Consider the following 17,057-nt stretch of genomic DNA (forward strand, 5'->3'; position numbering starts at 1 on the left):
GTCGTCACGACGAACGTAAGGAGGCAAGTTTTGAAAGAACCTGAACCACTCGAACCTCTGTCACGGTGGGAAGACCCTAAAAAATAAGTAACCAGAAAGAAATAAAGTTGAAGAATACAAAGCAGCACCAAACAAATCTCAATACAGATGAGGAGGAAGGTGACAGGTCACGGAACATGCTATCAAGATCAAGGTAATGGAGGCCTGGCGCTATGTTGATGTTGGATTGACTCTCTCTACTCTAGAAGATACTCGACGTTGAGAACCACTCTGCCAGTCGGTGTATCTTTCTGCGTGCTTTCTGCGCTTCGTGGCCGCTTTGTCACCACACACAATGGGCGCACTGAGACGAAGATGATGAGCGAAAGAAAAGGGAAAGGAAAAAGACACGGATACAAAGACCGCAGAATCTTTCGAATTTATCAGGCGGAATAATTTCACCTCCTCGAAGTTATGGCTTTTCATAGGTTATTTCGAAAGCGTTATAGAGTTTGGCGCCTTACCCGAGGTCAGAAAAATTAAAAATAGAAGAAAATGAGAAAGCTAAGAAAGGCGCAAAGCACTAATTGCACCCACCGGAACGGCGCTGCCTGAATGAATCTTCTCTTCAGCTTTCATTTTCCGTAATGAGGGAAACCAGTGTCATTTGTCAGGCGCTAATGAGGCTTTCATTCCTCCCCCATCGCACCCACACACACCGAGGCTTGTCGCGACTGCATTTACTGGTCGCAAACAGAACTTGTTCTCCTTGAGTCTCTTCTTGCAGCGGTTTTTCATTATGAAAAAGTTAGGGCAAGAGGCTTCCACTGGATCTAGCATACCGCTCTCGCGCGTCCAGTAACAAGCGTTGCATTAGCCCCCAAAATATCGAGGGATTCAGAGACAAGCATCGCTGCCCGAAACGAATTATGTCTACTTTTTTTTTTTCGCCGATGTTTTCTTCCTGTTCGAGACTGTGCTGTTTTTCTGTTGTAGAATCCTCGAAAAGTCCTAACCGTAATAGCTGTAGGGACGAGGACAAGTTTTGCGTCAAATGAACCAGGGTCTCTCGCGATGCGTAATGACGTATACTGTATGATCCAGAATCAAACCTCCTGGGCCCCACAGTCCAGACAAAGGATACGCATTTGTTCATGTGCGACTGTGCGGGTACTGATGTACTTAATGCCGCGACGTAATGTTAGCATGATCTTATGCGAGGAAAACGGAGAGGAGGAGCTTCTTGCTTCTTGATGCTGCATTGACGGTGGAAAGAGCATTCCGACTGCGGAGCTCCGTTTTGTCGCTCTAACTATAAGACTCTAATAGGAGATTATTTTAACCACTAGCTGAAGTTACTCTCCAAACTATCTGAATTGAAATCTCGTATTATGGCGAATATAATGAGGAATTTCACTTCGTCTGCAAATTCGAGAGCTGACTCATTATTTCTGGTCTCCTTCAAGCGCTTTCCTTGCATTTCAGCATAAGACGGGAGAAAGTTCCCCTGAGTCCGTTTCGAAGAGCTCGCTAAGGGGCGGACAATTTCTTCGCCGAAACGGAGCATTTTGTTGTTCGGCTTGATGATAGCTTGGGGAAAACACAGACGGAATATAGTTGGAAGCATCGCAAAGACGTCGGGATAAAGACTAGAAATCAGTGGTCGGATATCACAAGCTTCGTGGCAATATAGAGATATCCTCAACTCTTATGCAGCAACAAATAAATGAGTCTCATTTGAAAGGTTAAGAAACATAAAACAAAGCGCTTTTCATGCAGCTTAAAGAAATAAGGGTGGAGCTGAAAACACTATACGAAGAGGAAAGAAAAGGAGAAGGGGGCCATCGAGTTGGATAAAGGCGAAATGGAAAGCTGAGGCGCGGGCACGTTTAAAGACTCTCTGTTTTCCCTAGGATGACGACGTTCAAAATGCGCTTTTCGTTTTTAAAAGTAACGATGCCGTATAGGCACCGAGTGAGTATGCAGGCTTCGAGAGTAATGAGTGCTCTCAGCTCATTTGTGTTAGCCATTAGAGCGAATCTCGAGGAAACGTTTTGCGGTAATGCCACATGTATACGGTCATTAGCACACAAGAAAGCATAATTGCGGTCGCACAAAACCGGTGAAGTTAGTGCGATACCCAGCTGGTTTCGTGTAGTTAGCGTCGAGGTAACATTAAGTAAGGAATTTGACGCAGAAAGTTGGGCAAGGTGGTGTTTAGATTCAACAGACATAGTTGTAGCGCTTTAGACAGGGACTAAGGGAAACACAGCTTCATTAGAGAGGACTTCGGATTCGCGACGCGGCACAGCATTCAGCGAACTTGCCGAATGGTTAAGCGTAAACAGACGGGACGAGCTAAAAAAAGGAATCCCTATACACTCGTTTATTTCTGCGTTTCTCATTTCTGCCGATTGTCTGGTTGCATAGAGCCCGATGTGTGAAAAGGAACTGTCAGCCGTTACTTAGCGGGCTAAAAGGGAATTAATTTACAGCGCAGACAGACAAGCACAGGAAGGAACGAAGTGCCAGAATAGGGCTCATCTGTCCAATCACTTCGCTCTGTCCTTTCACTTGGTTCCTTCCTGTGTTTGCCTGTCTGCGCGGTAAACAAGTTTCGGTTATGCACCAACTAGCCTGCAAAATCGTTCTCGTTAAAAGGGAAATGACTGACGTAAGTGAGTTGCTGTTAATTACTCGCTTAGTGCGCGAGTTCATTTTTGTTCAATACGCTCCTCGCTCTCAACGACTCCTTTCGTGGCACAAAGCATTTTTGTTCCTGCGATTGTTTGCCTCAATGCTGCACCTGGCGGCGACCTTTGAAAGCTATATGCGTGATGTTACAACTGAGTCGCTGCTCCATTGCCATTGAAATTATTACCCGCTGGTGGTGTTGCGGCTGAATTAAGTATGTACACTCGCGGACTGAAAATAAGAAAAACACTTTGGATGTCACAGTCTTCAGACGTGTTACATAGCAAAATGGAACGTATGTTTGATAAATATGGTCGTTATTATGAGTTTTGCCCCTGCGCATGGAGGCAGCACAAATTTCAACTTCCGTGAGGTGGCGTAACAGACGATTTTGAATGCGGAGTCGTGTTCCACATTATTCCTTCCACGACTGTACATGTTTGGACTGTTTGTTCGCTTTTTCGTGGTTTGCCTTGGTGGATCTTTCAGCACACTGCCATTAACGGCCCTTGAACCTACAGCTTCGTCCGAAAAAACGTCGAATCACTTTGTGAGACACAAAACACTCCAGTTTCTGCAGTCGTGTTTTGCATCAATCTAAGAACCACCGAGATGTCTTTATTTTCTTCAGTAGTAATACGCTACCGCGCTGAATTTCACACAAAACTGACGACAAAAGACGGACGCGGTGCGCTTGTTACCTTAGCGAGTTATATTAAAGACCGCAAAGACCGGGTTCATTTTTGCAATTCGTTCGTAGGAACTAAATGCATCGTCGCTACTTCTGGCGAGTAAGAACCTGAGACTGCAGAGAAACGTGTGTACTTCATTCCACTGCTTGTTGTTTCTGTGTTTGTTTACTTGTCTGCTTTTGAGTGAAAACACTATTCTACATGCAGCTAAACACAAACTTAGGTTGTGCGTCACTTGTCCTTGAAATGACCTTTAATCTTCGCACAGTGACAGTTTCTTTCGTTTTATTTTTCATTTCATTTTCATTTCCTCAAAAACACCCTAACGGGGGTTTTACATAAGGGGTGGGGTAATATAAGAATGCGAAACATTTTTTTTTTCATTTTTTTTTCACGGTGACAGGTGGTATGTAAATTTATCTACTAAGGATGATGGGCAGGTAATGGCTGCAATTTCATAGGGAAGGTCGTTCCAGGCGCTTGCTGTTTGGAGGAAAAATGACTTGGAAAGTGTAGTTGTACGAACTCGTTGGCGTGAAAATTTCAGCGGATGACGAATGCAGTGAGACGTGCGTGGTGGCGGTGCGCAGCTGTATGGCTGCTGTTTGAGCTGGGAATAATAACATCTGTGAAATAGGCACAAGCTAGAAGTGCGGCGACGGAGAAAAAGACTCTGTAATTGGGACTGTAGCTTGAGAGATAAACACAAATATAGGATGAGTATGAGCGGCCAATGAAACGGACGGCTCTGTTTTTTTTTTCACGGCTTCTAATCAATCAATTAGTTATGTTTGCTGTGGATTCCAAATTGCGCATGCATGCTCAGGTTTTGGCCGGATCATTAATTTATAACCAAGTAGCTTTACATTTTGGGTCTCGTCGTGAAGAAGGCCTTCTAGAAAGCCTGGTTTTTTATTCCCAGATGATATTAGCTTTGATACGTGCTCGCGGCATGATGAATCATTACTGATAGTAATCCAGTGAAACCAAGACAAGCTTTTATATATCACATATCGTGACCAATCATTGGTCATCGAAACGAGTCCTAACTCCTGAATTTTATCGTCTGCCCTTTGCGTCATCGCGGTCATGGCTTTAAAGTTTGACCATTGTCACAATATTAACCTTTGATTCCCTTCTTGTTATGTGTTTGATCAACACTATAGACATGCCGATGCTTTCGCACATCTTATTCTGTTTAGCTACGTTAAAGCACTATATTTTTTTTTTCATAAGGAAATAATAACACAAGCAAAAATAAAATGTTGGTGCTCGGTGGACGACTACAACGATGTCTAGAGAACATATTACAATACATTACGATATCTCATTTGCCAATGCCCTGCTTTGAACTGGATGCTTTCTGCTGCATTTGATGGATATTGATATGCCGCGAAACAAGAAAAAGGAATAAAATCTAGCTACCAATTTCTCTCTCGTCCTGCTTGTCATGCGAGTACAAATTTCACTGTCAGGCATTGTGACCTCGACTAAAGAGCAGCGCTCGAGAAGGCAAACAAATAAACGATAAAGCAACATAACTACACTCAAGTTTCTTTCTTTACGTCGCTAGTGCTCCAGCTGACGGCTCTGCCATCATTGATCATGAGACCTTGAGGCTCAGGGGAAAACGTCAAAACGTAACGGAAATAGGCAGGACGTGTAAGTTACAGACTTCAGCGATACCTTAGGCTGAGTTGGCTTGCTTCTTGGACACTTCATCGATTGCCTGTGAGCAAGGGCATGGCGACAACGCGTCCCGCGCGTGGAATGCCCCATAAATCCTTCAATGTCCTCCACTTTCTTGGGGGACGGTGGACGGGCGCTGAAGCGCAGCAGTCTTTGAACAAAATTCCCCGCTCTCTCGCTGCGACCCTTTTGCGCTTGCAAGATTGCGTTAAAGTATGCAACACCTTGGGAACCGGAAAGTGTGCGGCATCAGCTACTATAGCTGTCCTGTTGAATATATGGATGTTTCTTGAAACACCGATACACTCCGTGCGTGAATGTAGGAGCGTGTGAGGAATTCGATCGGAAGATTGAATTTAAGCGGTAAGGTGACCTTTTCTCTCCAGGCGTATATAAAGCTAAAGAAAGTAGGGTAACATTTTCAGCTTTCCAAGCATCATTTTGCGCAATGATTACGAAAACAGCGTACTCCTGCTGAATGAGAAATAGAGAGGATTTCATTTCTCGAATAGGCACTGATGAATTCAATTTCGGGAATATTTTCTCATTAAAGGAGTCTGCCTCAACTGAAGGTATAGACCTGGTAAACAAAACACGCAGGAGTGAAATAATGGTATCGCGACCACCGAGCATTTCCAGCACTAACTACATCTCGGTAACGTCGGGTGAGCTAATCTACAGCGCAGGTCAAGAAGCAAAGAATATTGCACATACATTTATAGAGAAATATTGTGCCCCGCAACCCCCTCTCCTTCACCTCTCAATGCGCTGAAAAAAATAAGTCCGGGACTCGGGGGTGAATTGAAAGCAATGCTCGACTCCCGACACAATTGTGAAACGCGCCAATCAGGCCAGAGGAGAGAAAGGATATAACAATGTTAACTGCCAACATTAGTCGTCAATGAAAGCGCCTTTCCTTTCCGGATAAATGGGAACCACTTTCTCAACAAAAGGCCCTATAAGCATGTTTGCAATGCCCAGTGAAATAAAGCTGATTTTTGCATGTGGCCCTTCGCACTTACAATGTTTTGTTTTCTCCATACCGAAACATTACTGACGAGCGCGCATTTTTTTTTTTTTTTAATTTTCAACGAGTAGCTTGCTGACACAGTTTCCTCGCATATCGTAGGGTTGCACCTTAACGAATCTATGTATCACAGATCTTATTTCTGGAGACTAGAAATTTTCTGCTGTTTATTGTCAAACACAGGAGAAATCTAAAGTAAGCTTTTGTGATGCATGCACAGTTTGTATCATTCCCATCTACATGGTCATAACAAAATACAAAATATTCCACTATTCCACTGCTGCCAACCAATTAAAAGCGGTGTCCCAGAAATCTAGGGCGCCTGTAAAAAAAGTTAACGATTCTGTTATTCGCCCCTCCATCGTTGTGTTCGGAATGTCAAACGTGACAAATCTGGGGCACTGTGAATTTTCAGGTTTGGGGCATCAGGAGCGCGTGCCTTCGAAATAGTTAAGGCTTAGATTGACAATATCTCGCAGGAAACGGTTTAGGAGATTCTTAAAGACGAAGAATAGTTCTGAAATACGCAAGGAGAGCGACAGCAGTGAGGCAATTAGATGAGTGCATGCCCATCTGGACTGCGAGCTCCGCACGCCCGACTGGAGCGTGTGTGAGTATTAAAAGTAAAAGTTGAGATCTTGGCTTAAGTAAGCAGTGTGTTTAAGGCCCTACTACACACAATGTAGAGTGGGATAGGGTACGAGACAGCGCTGGGCTGACGTCGGGAGTGGTTTGATTTAAGGACGCATTTGGAATAAGGGTTTAGGTTACGTGTTTGGGACGTTTATCATGCACAAATAGGAGTTTTGTTTTATTTGAGCTGCTTCGATGCACTGGTACGGGTTGTCGGATAACCAAACGTATATTTAGAGAGTCGAAACACGAGGGCAAGTCGCTGTGATTCTTTTTTACTTTACACGCTATTTGAAATTCTTACTTATACCAAAAAATAAAGTAACTAAATACGTTACTCGTTACGCTAGAGAAGAAGGAACGCGTTATCGCCTTACGTTACCTACCAAAAAGGTAACAACTTATCGTTACCGTCACCGAAAAAAAGTACCGCACGTTACTTGGCTGCTACTCCATGGACATAACTTTTATTCAGCGCGTATTCGCTGCAAGAAATCACGATAACAATTTTACAAAGCTCATATTTCGCATAAAAAACAACAATTTTACCAGGAACCCTGATTTAACGAGAATACTTTGCACAAATGTGCAGAATCTTAGCAATGTTATAGTAGCCTGAAGCTGTCCGTAGATTTACATGTGATTTTAACTCAGTCCCACATGGTGAGACCATTTTATAAATGTGACATTAGATACAAAACGACACTTCGTCATCATCTCCTACTTCACAAACTCCAACTTCACACTACTCCTGAAAAATGGGACGGTCCGAAATTCTCGGTGTGCTTCTACTACCAAAACAGAGGAACAAATTGTGCAGCAATGAATAAATGCTAAGATGGCACAGCCCCGGAAAAAATATATTTGCGCTCATAAACATTTTTTTTTCTTTAACCTGTAAATTACAGCAAAATACGAGTGTTTACGTGAAGATCTTCATAAGCAGCCTCGAGTGCTCATGAATTCAATAGCCAGAAATGCAGCGGAAGTTGTAGATAGAAACAAAATTTATTTTGAAACCAAAAGTTGATAAACAGCGCTAGACTATGGCAGAGTCAACTTTCTAAACACTGAAATTGCTGACGAATTTAAGCAACAGTAAAGTGCGTGAGTTCGTGCACGTTTTTCGTCCTTTATAAGTATTCTCTCTCTCTCTCTTTTACTTGGGTTCCTCTTCAAAGGCAGGGGTTTTCTTGTATGCATGCGAGCCGCTACAAGGGTCATCAAAAGCGCCTGTACATTTCCTTTAATTGCAGCATCACTTTAGGTGCTCTGAGGTTCTTTTCTCTGAAAAAGGAGGCGCGAAGGGGGAAACAGTCGGAGTAAAAAGTAACTAGTAACGTGACACTGCACGTTACCGAAAAATGTTAAGTAAGTACGTTACCTGTTACGGTTCCAAAATGATAATTTGTACATTACGAAGTTCCCGAAAAAACTAACACGTTACCTTCAACACTGCTTACAAACTGACATACATTGCGTCGAACGACCTCGAATACAAATATTCCGTCTTTTATAGGACTCCAGACATGAAATAATTATGAGGTTTAAAATTGTCAACAGCTGGTAGCAGTATTCTTAGACTCAACCCTATCACATCAAGTCTGGTTTCCTTGGCCTAGCTATCATCCCACCTGTTCAGAATTGATGGAGGTGCTACCAACAGGGCGATATGCGCGCATGCATAAAATTTTTGCAGACATGCATATGCATGTCCAACCAACCATCGTTGGTTCAGCCTATGTGAGCGTGCTGCGACGACGCCTGTATGACCTCTTTGTTGTATTATGCATTTCTTTCGCGGTAAAAAGTAATGAGGGAAGAAAATTGAAAAAAAAAATTCAGTGGCTGTCTAGCTTGGCTCAGTACGTATATACCTGCTGAAACAATGTTTATATTCGTGCACAAAGTTGTAGTTCGTTCGGTTTTGATTTGACTCCTTCGTGTACTTAACTCAGTATTTATTGTGCTCTTCAGGCTTTTATTATGACGAAGTAAACCTAATTAAGGCCCCTAGTTTAACTGTCAGATGAGATGAAGACGACAAAGACAACGACATCCTTAGTGGAGACTGAAAGTTTGGAAGCTTATCAGCTTTGACCACTACACGGTGCAGTGGTTTAACGAAACTAGAGTGAAGGGAAGCTGATCTCTTTGCCTTGGCATTGGTTCGAAATTTTTTGTGCAGCCTCTGCTAGAAGAAAAATTTGCAGACACCTTGTAAAATCTATGCATGAGAGTGCCAATGTTTTGGCACTGAAATACAAACGCTTGAAGTGTAGCCTGAAATTGCCCATGTATGGGATAAATACTCGAGCTTCTTGGAAGTTTCGGTTGACTCACGCACCCCTCAGCAAAACAATGGGCACCAGATTCGAGCCCGCATATCTGCCTGAGGAGTATTGTCGAACCTTGTGCAAATATATTAGTCTGTGAGTCTAGTGTTTTCTCTTTCAGCACAGCAAACCGAGGGCGATCCAGCGGCTGAAATATCTTCAAACGAGTATGTTCCACGCTGCGGAAACAGATGCACGTCTCCGAGTACCGAGGGGGAATGAAGACAAAGAGCACTTCTGCCGGTCCTCTTTGTCTTTGCTCGTTTTATTTCTCCTTTATGGGCTTCCGACCACTCGGTGCTAGCACAGGAACTGCCCACCGCGCGCGTCAGGCCTCGCATGCGCTTGGAGAATGAGTCGAGGATCTGTCCTACTGAGAAAAGGCTTCCTCTTCATAGCATCTCGTTGCCGCCCGCTGAATACTGTTAAGAGTCATGTACAAGTAATGCATTCTAGTTTTTTGTTACTCTACATGAGCAGAGATTAGGGTTATTAGCGTACAAATCTGTGCTCGAAAGTAGATGAAATGGGTGACATTTCAGTACACCTGAACGGTTCTAAGCCCTGCTTAAGGCAGGTTATTGCGTCGGGACAGCGGAGGCCTTCCATTTCTTGACCCTTGTTTTCTAAGCGCTGCGTCCAGTTGCAGTTCTCATATTGATGCGAAGCAATCTCGGCTGCTGTTAGTCTTCCGACTGCTTTAACCTTTGTTCACTGGGGCTAAGCAGTTTAGTTATTCCAGGAAGGCAAGCATGGTCCATATACAACAACAGCTCCAAGTGAAACTTTGTGAGGTTCGGACTACAACGTCAAAGAAAGGAATGATTTCATAAGGAGTCGTTCGATCGTTTGCATGTACGAAATGAAAAACTGTCTTCCTGTCGTTTGCGACCTAAATGAAGAATTCGTGGATAGCGCAGTCGTTTGCACTAAATGCTTAGTCGCATCCTTCATTGTCTCTCTTGTACATTAGTATTAAATAATTAATTTTTCACTGCCTAGCTCCAAGCTTCAGTGCTTTTGGACAGACAAACGAACTTTGGTGTGAACAACACAAAGTGTGTTCCTGACGACAATTCCCACATTATACTTTGTTTTACTTTGAGCTTTTGCAGAAATTAAACATTTGGCGTTCAGAAATCTTCCGCGGAATGATGGCAGCGTAACCGCATTATGATACATCTCGAAGCTCTTTGCACGATTACTTGTCAACTTACAAACCCGTTCTCTACTCCATGTAGTTAGCAATAGAGACTACGCGAGAAATGAAGTATTTTTGTTTACTCTTACATAAATCGTTATCAAGATACTATTCATTTGTATTTGTGCGTAGGGCTAAAGAGTACACTGGGGTGCGAAAGGCGGTTCGGAATAAATATTGACAAAAGAAATAACGAGGCACATTTCATGCAAGCTAAGAAACGATTCAGATAAAAATTTATACAGTTAAGGATCTTATATTATTATCTTGGTTTATTCCAGCTGATTCAGACGGTGAACCTAAGTAAGGTATTTTGCTTTGTATTTAATTATATATCCTCTTAAAATGATTGCAGTATTAATTCAGGTTAACAGCAGACATTAAATAAGTAAAAAAAGCTTTTCCCTGTGCTTTCATCGGCATCGACCATTGTGGGTTCTTTCCTTCGGTTATCAAAACGAGCCACTCATACCCCTCACTCTCTCTCTCTCTCACACACCCCCCCCCCCCCCCCCCCCCCCCACACACACACACACACACACACACACACACACACACACACACACACACACACACACACACACACACACACACACACACACACACGCACGCACACGCACGCACACACACACACACACACACACACACACACACACACACACACACACACACACACACACACACACACACACACACACACACACACACACACACACACACACACACACACACACACACACACACACACACACACACACACACACGCACGCACACGCACACGCGCGCACGCAGGCGCACGCACGCCTGTGTAGCTTGTCTATTCCCGGTGCGAAACTAATTCGAGACTTACTCCTCTGCAGTCGCTATATAACCTCCAGATTCAACCAGCAGCCTTCATTCTCATTGTCTTTATCATTTTATTGCAATACAGTGTTATGCGCACAATCATATTTTCCAGACACCTGTAAAGAAAGAATGGAATTCTCCATCCGCATTAACTAGCATCAATTATCCCGTTCAGTTCAAAAAGAACTTTGCAGCGCTATTAACTAAGTACCGTGTTTGTCTTCATTAAATTATTTATTATACTTTTCTAGTGCAGCACTTCATATTACTGTTCATCAAGTCATTTATGCAGTTTTGAGGTAATCGTAATAGTGTTTACCTCTATGTTTTGTATTCCGGTAAAAGTTCTGTTCTTTTATTTTTGTCAATGCCCTTGCCCTATGTAATGTGCTTTGTTCCCTGGAGGTTAACTAAATAAATAAATCATGAATTATGCGAGATTGCACACACATAATAAAGCATGTTTCATTTAAGTCATGCCCTTAGGGATACATCAAGCACCGTTCCTCCTATAGGTAGCGTTTCTGTCCCCCCCCCCCCCCCCCCTGTACTCAAGGTTCTGCAGTTTAATGCCCCGATCGGCTGCTGTTTTTTTTTTTTTATTATAAAATCCTAACAAAGGCATATCGAGCACTGCGAAAGCGCGTGTACTGCGCTCTGCAAAGGCGTGCGATGATTCTGCCCGGGAATTGAAATTTGGGGCAAGTGTTGACAGCAAAGATAGAAGCAAAAAGCACTTCTTGACATTTAGCAGTGCTTGTTAGCACTGATAACTGGTCCTCTGGTGTTGTACATCCTATCGTTGTATAATGCCAAACTCACTATTAAGGTCTAATCTGCCTTTAGTCAAGGAATTGCTCCTTCAAAGTGGTGCGCGAACAAGCACGCGTCTAAGACCCGACTAATAAAATCTAATTAAAGAGTGTCTCTTAAAGTTTTGGATGCTGTGTTGGTGTTCTCCAAAAGTGTAGATCAAGCTGATAACATGTTAACCTTAACCATTTAAAAAAAGGTTGTGGGACAGAAACGTTAAGGTTAGGGGCTTTACAGGGATTGCTCTTTTCGTTGCTTTAACGAGCGAGAGTTGAATACTAATCGAGTCGGCACGGTAGCTCAAAGCGCAAAGTGCCGATGTAGAAACAGAATTTCAGCATCTCCGCCGGGCAAATATACGTACATCCTAAATAATGCACTGAAGGCTGATACGTGTTTCCTTTTTCAGCTACAGTGTCATCTGATTTGCTGTTGGATCCTTCTCGCGTATGCTTTATGCGAGGGTTAATTAAACCTAATTAGCATTTCTGGCGTGTCGTTGGCTTTGACGCCAGACTCCTCATTACATCGACAACACGAAAAAAAGCAGGTTTTGGAACGAAGCGCAATCATGAAAATGTTCATTCCTGGCGAGAAACGTGTTTTACATTTTATATGAGAATGCTATCATATATGAATATGCGTATGTGTGCGTATGTAGTGGTGTCTTTCGTGCACAGTTAATGTCGGCTGCTTAACTATTGCGCGTTTTTTGTTGCAAATGTTCGTTACGTTTAGTTTACTTAACGAGGCGCAAATTAATTATCTTATTCAAAATTAACGAACGCTTCTAAGTGCAAACTATACAAACACAATGTTCCGGCGCCTCTTGTTTTTACTTAACCTTTGTTATATTCCCCTTGCTTCTTTCAGGCGTTGTGTACGACCAGGGACGGTCTCCAGAGGAGGAGAAATTGTTGTCCCAAGCACTCGACCGAGCAAACCTCAACGCCAGTGACGTTAGAGATGCTGCGCAACCACAAGGGGGAAGCTTGGCGACCAAGGAGCCCGTCACAACGGCCAGGACCCCTCACCTAAGCCTGGCCATCGCAAGACTCGAGCCGGACGACCTTTTCAGATCAGCGAAGAAAGGTAAGCACGCAGGCAGAGTTCCGGATACGTATCGTACTAAGACGGAGAGCAATAACTTTTACAGGCAATGTTCGATGATTATTACTAGAAATCAAGTTTCCTGTCACTGGACGCAGAATTTGCCATCTGATGCCGTGCCTAAATGAGCTCCAAAAAGGTTCAGCCGATGATAAATTGAGGTTCATACTGGAAGGCAGATGGATCAATGATTGCGTGGCAAAGGACGCAAATAATCGCCATTAGAGGGTTATACTCTTTGTTAAGGCCACTAACACCGCTCCTGTTGTCTTGGAAATGTGAGTGCATTCTTTGCACTCAGTAGTGGGAACGAAGCGTGTGCAGAGCCCTTGGCAATCAGGCTACTCATGAATGTGTCCCTGTCTTCGGTGCGGGTGCCAGAAAACGGCGCGCCTGGCGTCTGCTACGGCGAGTGCTTTTTTTCTGATCCCTTGTCTGTAGTTAGCGAATGGATCACTCCCACCGTAACAAACAGCTGAATAGGGGCAGCGATCTACCCTTCTATTTAAGCAATAGTTTCCGTTTTGCTGCTTTGCCCTCACGAACACGGAAAGCTCCGACACCGCAATGGTTCAGGTGCTGCCGTTCTAGAACTTTACACTGATTAAGGACCAGTACTGAACAAAATACATAGATATTTATTCTCTCCTGGACTGGTCTAAAAGCATTACAGCTTATTGGAAGTGAAACTTGTGATAAATTCATTTGGTGTCTGCCACTCAAGAAGATTTTAGAAGGTGGCGTTGCCGCTAGTTCTCTTTTTACTCATTCCTCTTGTAACAGCCAGCACGACGTCAGAAAATGTGGGAAACGATTGGATGGCTGAAAACATGCCCTTCAGACGGGAATGGTTGGGATTTTAAATGACCTCTTCAGTGCAGAGATGGAAGCTACCGCTACTAAGACTAAAACACTCGTAGTTTCATAAGTTCTGCTACCTTGGAAGTGCAATATATCTTGCTCTCACTCTTTAAAGACCTCAGTTATAGATCAGTCCTGGCTAATTGCTGAATTTCTTAATGACTGAAAGAACTATTCAAATTATTCGCGCTATCCTTCCAGCGACACATGTTCAGTTCCGTACGTACTTGCCAGCTCTCTCTCTCTTTGTTTACCTATTCTTCTCTCACATGTCATGGGACGCCCTGGAGAATCGAGAGAATCCGGAGAATCGAGACCTTTGGTAAAAAAGTCAAACGTTGCCTCCCTTGTATCGCCAAGGTATAAATACAGCACAGCTGGCTAACCATTATAATTTGCAAGGAATGTATTCAAACATGCAATGGAATCATACAGCAGTTTTCAGTGCTTCTTATAAAAGCTAATGGTGAAAATAAAATGGTCTATTTTGTTTTTTTTTTGGACCCCAATACAACAGTTTTCTTTAATCGTACACATCTCTGTATTAAAATAAAGTAGTATCATTTTATCTAGAAATTTTTTCAGTAAAGCATGAGAACAATAAAAACTAAACCGCTATAAAACGAGACATAATGGTTCCCCATAAGAGACGTGTTTAAATATGAAGTGTACACTTGAAACTGCTAAGACAGCTCATCCAATATTTACATTTTGTACATAGGTCGCTGTAGACTACGCTAACGAGACAAAGCTCTCCGACCCATAAGCAACCTCCAAACACTACTCTTGACCTGGCTTTATAGATACAAAGCTTTCATGTAAGTTGAATACAGGTTTTTCAAGCTTCTTTGTATAGCCTCCCGAACTCCGACCAAAAGCTTCGTGCAGGTTGCTTGAGCGTTCAATACACAGGAAGAGACAGTACGTGCCGACCCTCTCAGGATAGCCTGCTGCCAATAGCAGCAGCTGAATGAATTAAGATGAATAAAATGCGCGCTGATCTTTCTTTGAGCCTGTTTGAGGAAACATGAAAGCAAAAGCTTGTTCTGCCGCACTCCAAAAGTGGAACCGCATAAAGAAGCTCAATGGCGTTGTAACAGCCGGAAGTAAAAAAGACAAAATGTCGACGGTAGGGATCTACAAAGTATCCGGGGGCTTTAAGTTAAAGCAGGCTTTCATCCGATCTTAAAAGCTTCGTTTCAGAAGCGAAGTCAGCGGTCGCTATCAGTTTATCCCATTATAAACATTGACTTTCAATATATAAGCGTTCTTTTAGGTACGCATGATACAAAACATGACTTCCCGTCCCTCTCGCTCTGAACGCGAGTTTGACTTTGTCCTCTTCAAAACACGCTACCTGTCTTTTCGGACATTCTTCTCCATACCACTCATCTACTAAGTGAACATAAAAAGGCTCATCGCTTTCATGGTTTTGTGTATGCATCTTAGTCTTCAAGGGATGCGTAGCAGTCCAAAGGTGCAGAGTTTCTACTTCATCGCAGTATATTTAAGTGCATAAAAAAACTCAAGTTGTGCAAAGGTTTCTGTAGTCTCCATTACGGCATCCCTCGTAGCCTTAGTGGCGTGGTGACGTTAAAGCTCAAAATACATAACGGTCGCAATATGCTTTTCATTGACCAACAGCAGTCCTTGCATCGAGAATTTTACGTCGCATTTCTTGCTCCTTTTCTGATCCTGTGCTGATTTAGACGTCAGTGGCTATTCAAATGTGTTGAATAAACTTCAAAAGTTTCGGAACGTGGCATCTTGGCGTAAGATATTTTGTATTATGTGGAACATTAGATGTGCTCCATTTATTATTAGCATGACGCTTCTTGCGACATAACGTGATAGGTGAAAGATGAAGAACACCTCAGAGTCCCCCTGTCGAGAATTTCGCGCATAATATTGTTTCGTCGCATTCCTCACAACGCAGGCCTCTAATTGCATGCTATCTGGCATGCTGAGCTGCAGTATACGTACTAGCAGATTTCTATTCCGTATGCACTGAAACGAAATCTACAATAGCATTATAACATGACCGAAGAATCCTCTCTGCACCTGTGCCGGTGGTAATAATGAATGCTGAGGGAAAAAAAAAAAGAGGAGCTTCTGTCCCTTAGCGTGCTTTCAACGATTCGTAATATGCGTGCACCGAAACGCGACCATCAAAGTAATGAGTGGTGAGTTCTTGGTGAGTTTCAAATGTCAGCAGAGTGCCGTGACCCTACCAAAGCGCAGTGCATGAATCCCTATCCGAGCGTGTTCTTCCTGTTCTACACTCGTCGTCTGCGTCGTGTTCAAATTAGCTGCGTCCGCGCCTAATCTGGACAGGAATAGAAACTGGCAAATATATTCGGGCGCAAAGGAGCTCAGCTAGAAACAAACGCGGCTAGAGTGAATGGGGAATCCGGAGAGAGGCACAAAGATGACAAAAACATGAAAGGGCGCACGCAGTTGTATAATGAGCGCGGCCCTCCATTACACAGCCTGCGTGCTTCCCTTTCGACACGACCAGGCCTGGTGGCCCCGGGTCAGCGGGCGAGTAATGGCATCGCACCGTCCACGCCTTCCCGCGGGCAAGCAGCGGAGTGCTTGGGAAGAGGTCACCGCTGAGCACAGCCGGCGCAGTTCGGACCGTTCTCGTCTGCAGCGCCTAGCCGACGATTTATCGCCCTGTATCTCCAGATGCCTGTTTTTTTCTTCGTCTTCCCTCTTCGTCTGTTCTCCTTTGCTTGTGGTTTTGCAAATTTCTTTCGGTCATCCTCTCTTCTCAATCTTGTTCTCCTTGTCTTAGTTCCTTTTTGTTCGTTCGCTATTTCCTGTTCCCCCAGAACTATTTAACTTTCTCTCACCTCTTGCAACCTTCTTTCGCTTTTTGCCTTCCTTCTCCTGTCTTTCCCTTAGTTTTATTCCCTTTCTAACTACCGTTTCATTTTTTTTCCTTTCTTCCTTTCTTTTCCTTTCTTTCTTTCTTTCTTTCTTTCTTTCTTTCTTTCTTTCTTTCTTTCTTTCTTTCTTTCTTTCTTTCTTTCTTTCTTTCTTTCTTTCTTTCTTTCTTTCTTTCTTTGCGGCTCATAAAACGGGCTGCAATGATGGATAAAGGAGAGACAAATAATTACACGGTCAGACTACAAACAAAAGCTGACGCAGTGCACATGAGATCAGCGATCACA

General features: G+C 43.3%; 1 protein-coding gene across 2 annotated transcripts in view; it reads left to right on the forward strand.

Annotated features, from left to right (window-relative positions):
• The window catches only part of LOC146207792 (glutamate receptor ionotropic, kainate 2-like), a 121,932-nt gene that overhangs the window by 36,684 nt on the left and 68,191 nt on the right, over window positions 1-17,057 (forward strand). For both annotated transcript variants that reach the window (XM_084590457.1, XM_084590448.1), the window contains exon 2: window positions 12,784-13,002. In XM_084590457.1, coding sequence (XP_084446583.1) covers window positions 12,784-13,002 — 219 coding nt within the window. The remainder of the gene's footprint in view (window positions 1-12,783; window positions 13,003-17,057) is intronic.

The sequence above is a fragment of the Amblyomma maculatum genome, chromosome 1, assembly GCF_055883805.1.
Source record: "Amblyomma maculatum isolate TAMU_Amacu chromosome 1, ASM5588380v1, whole genome shotgun sequence".
NCBI lineage: Eukaryota > Metazoa > Arthropoda > Arachnida > Ixodida > Ixodidae > Amblyomma > Amblyomma maculatum.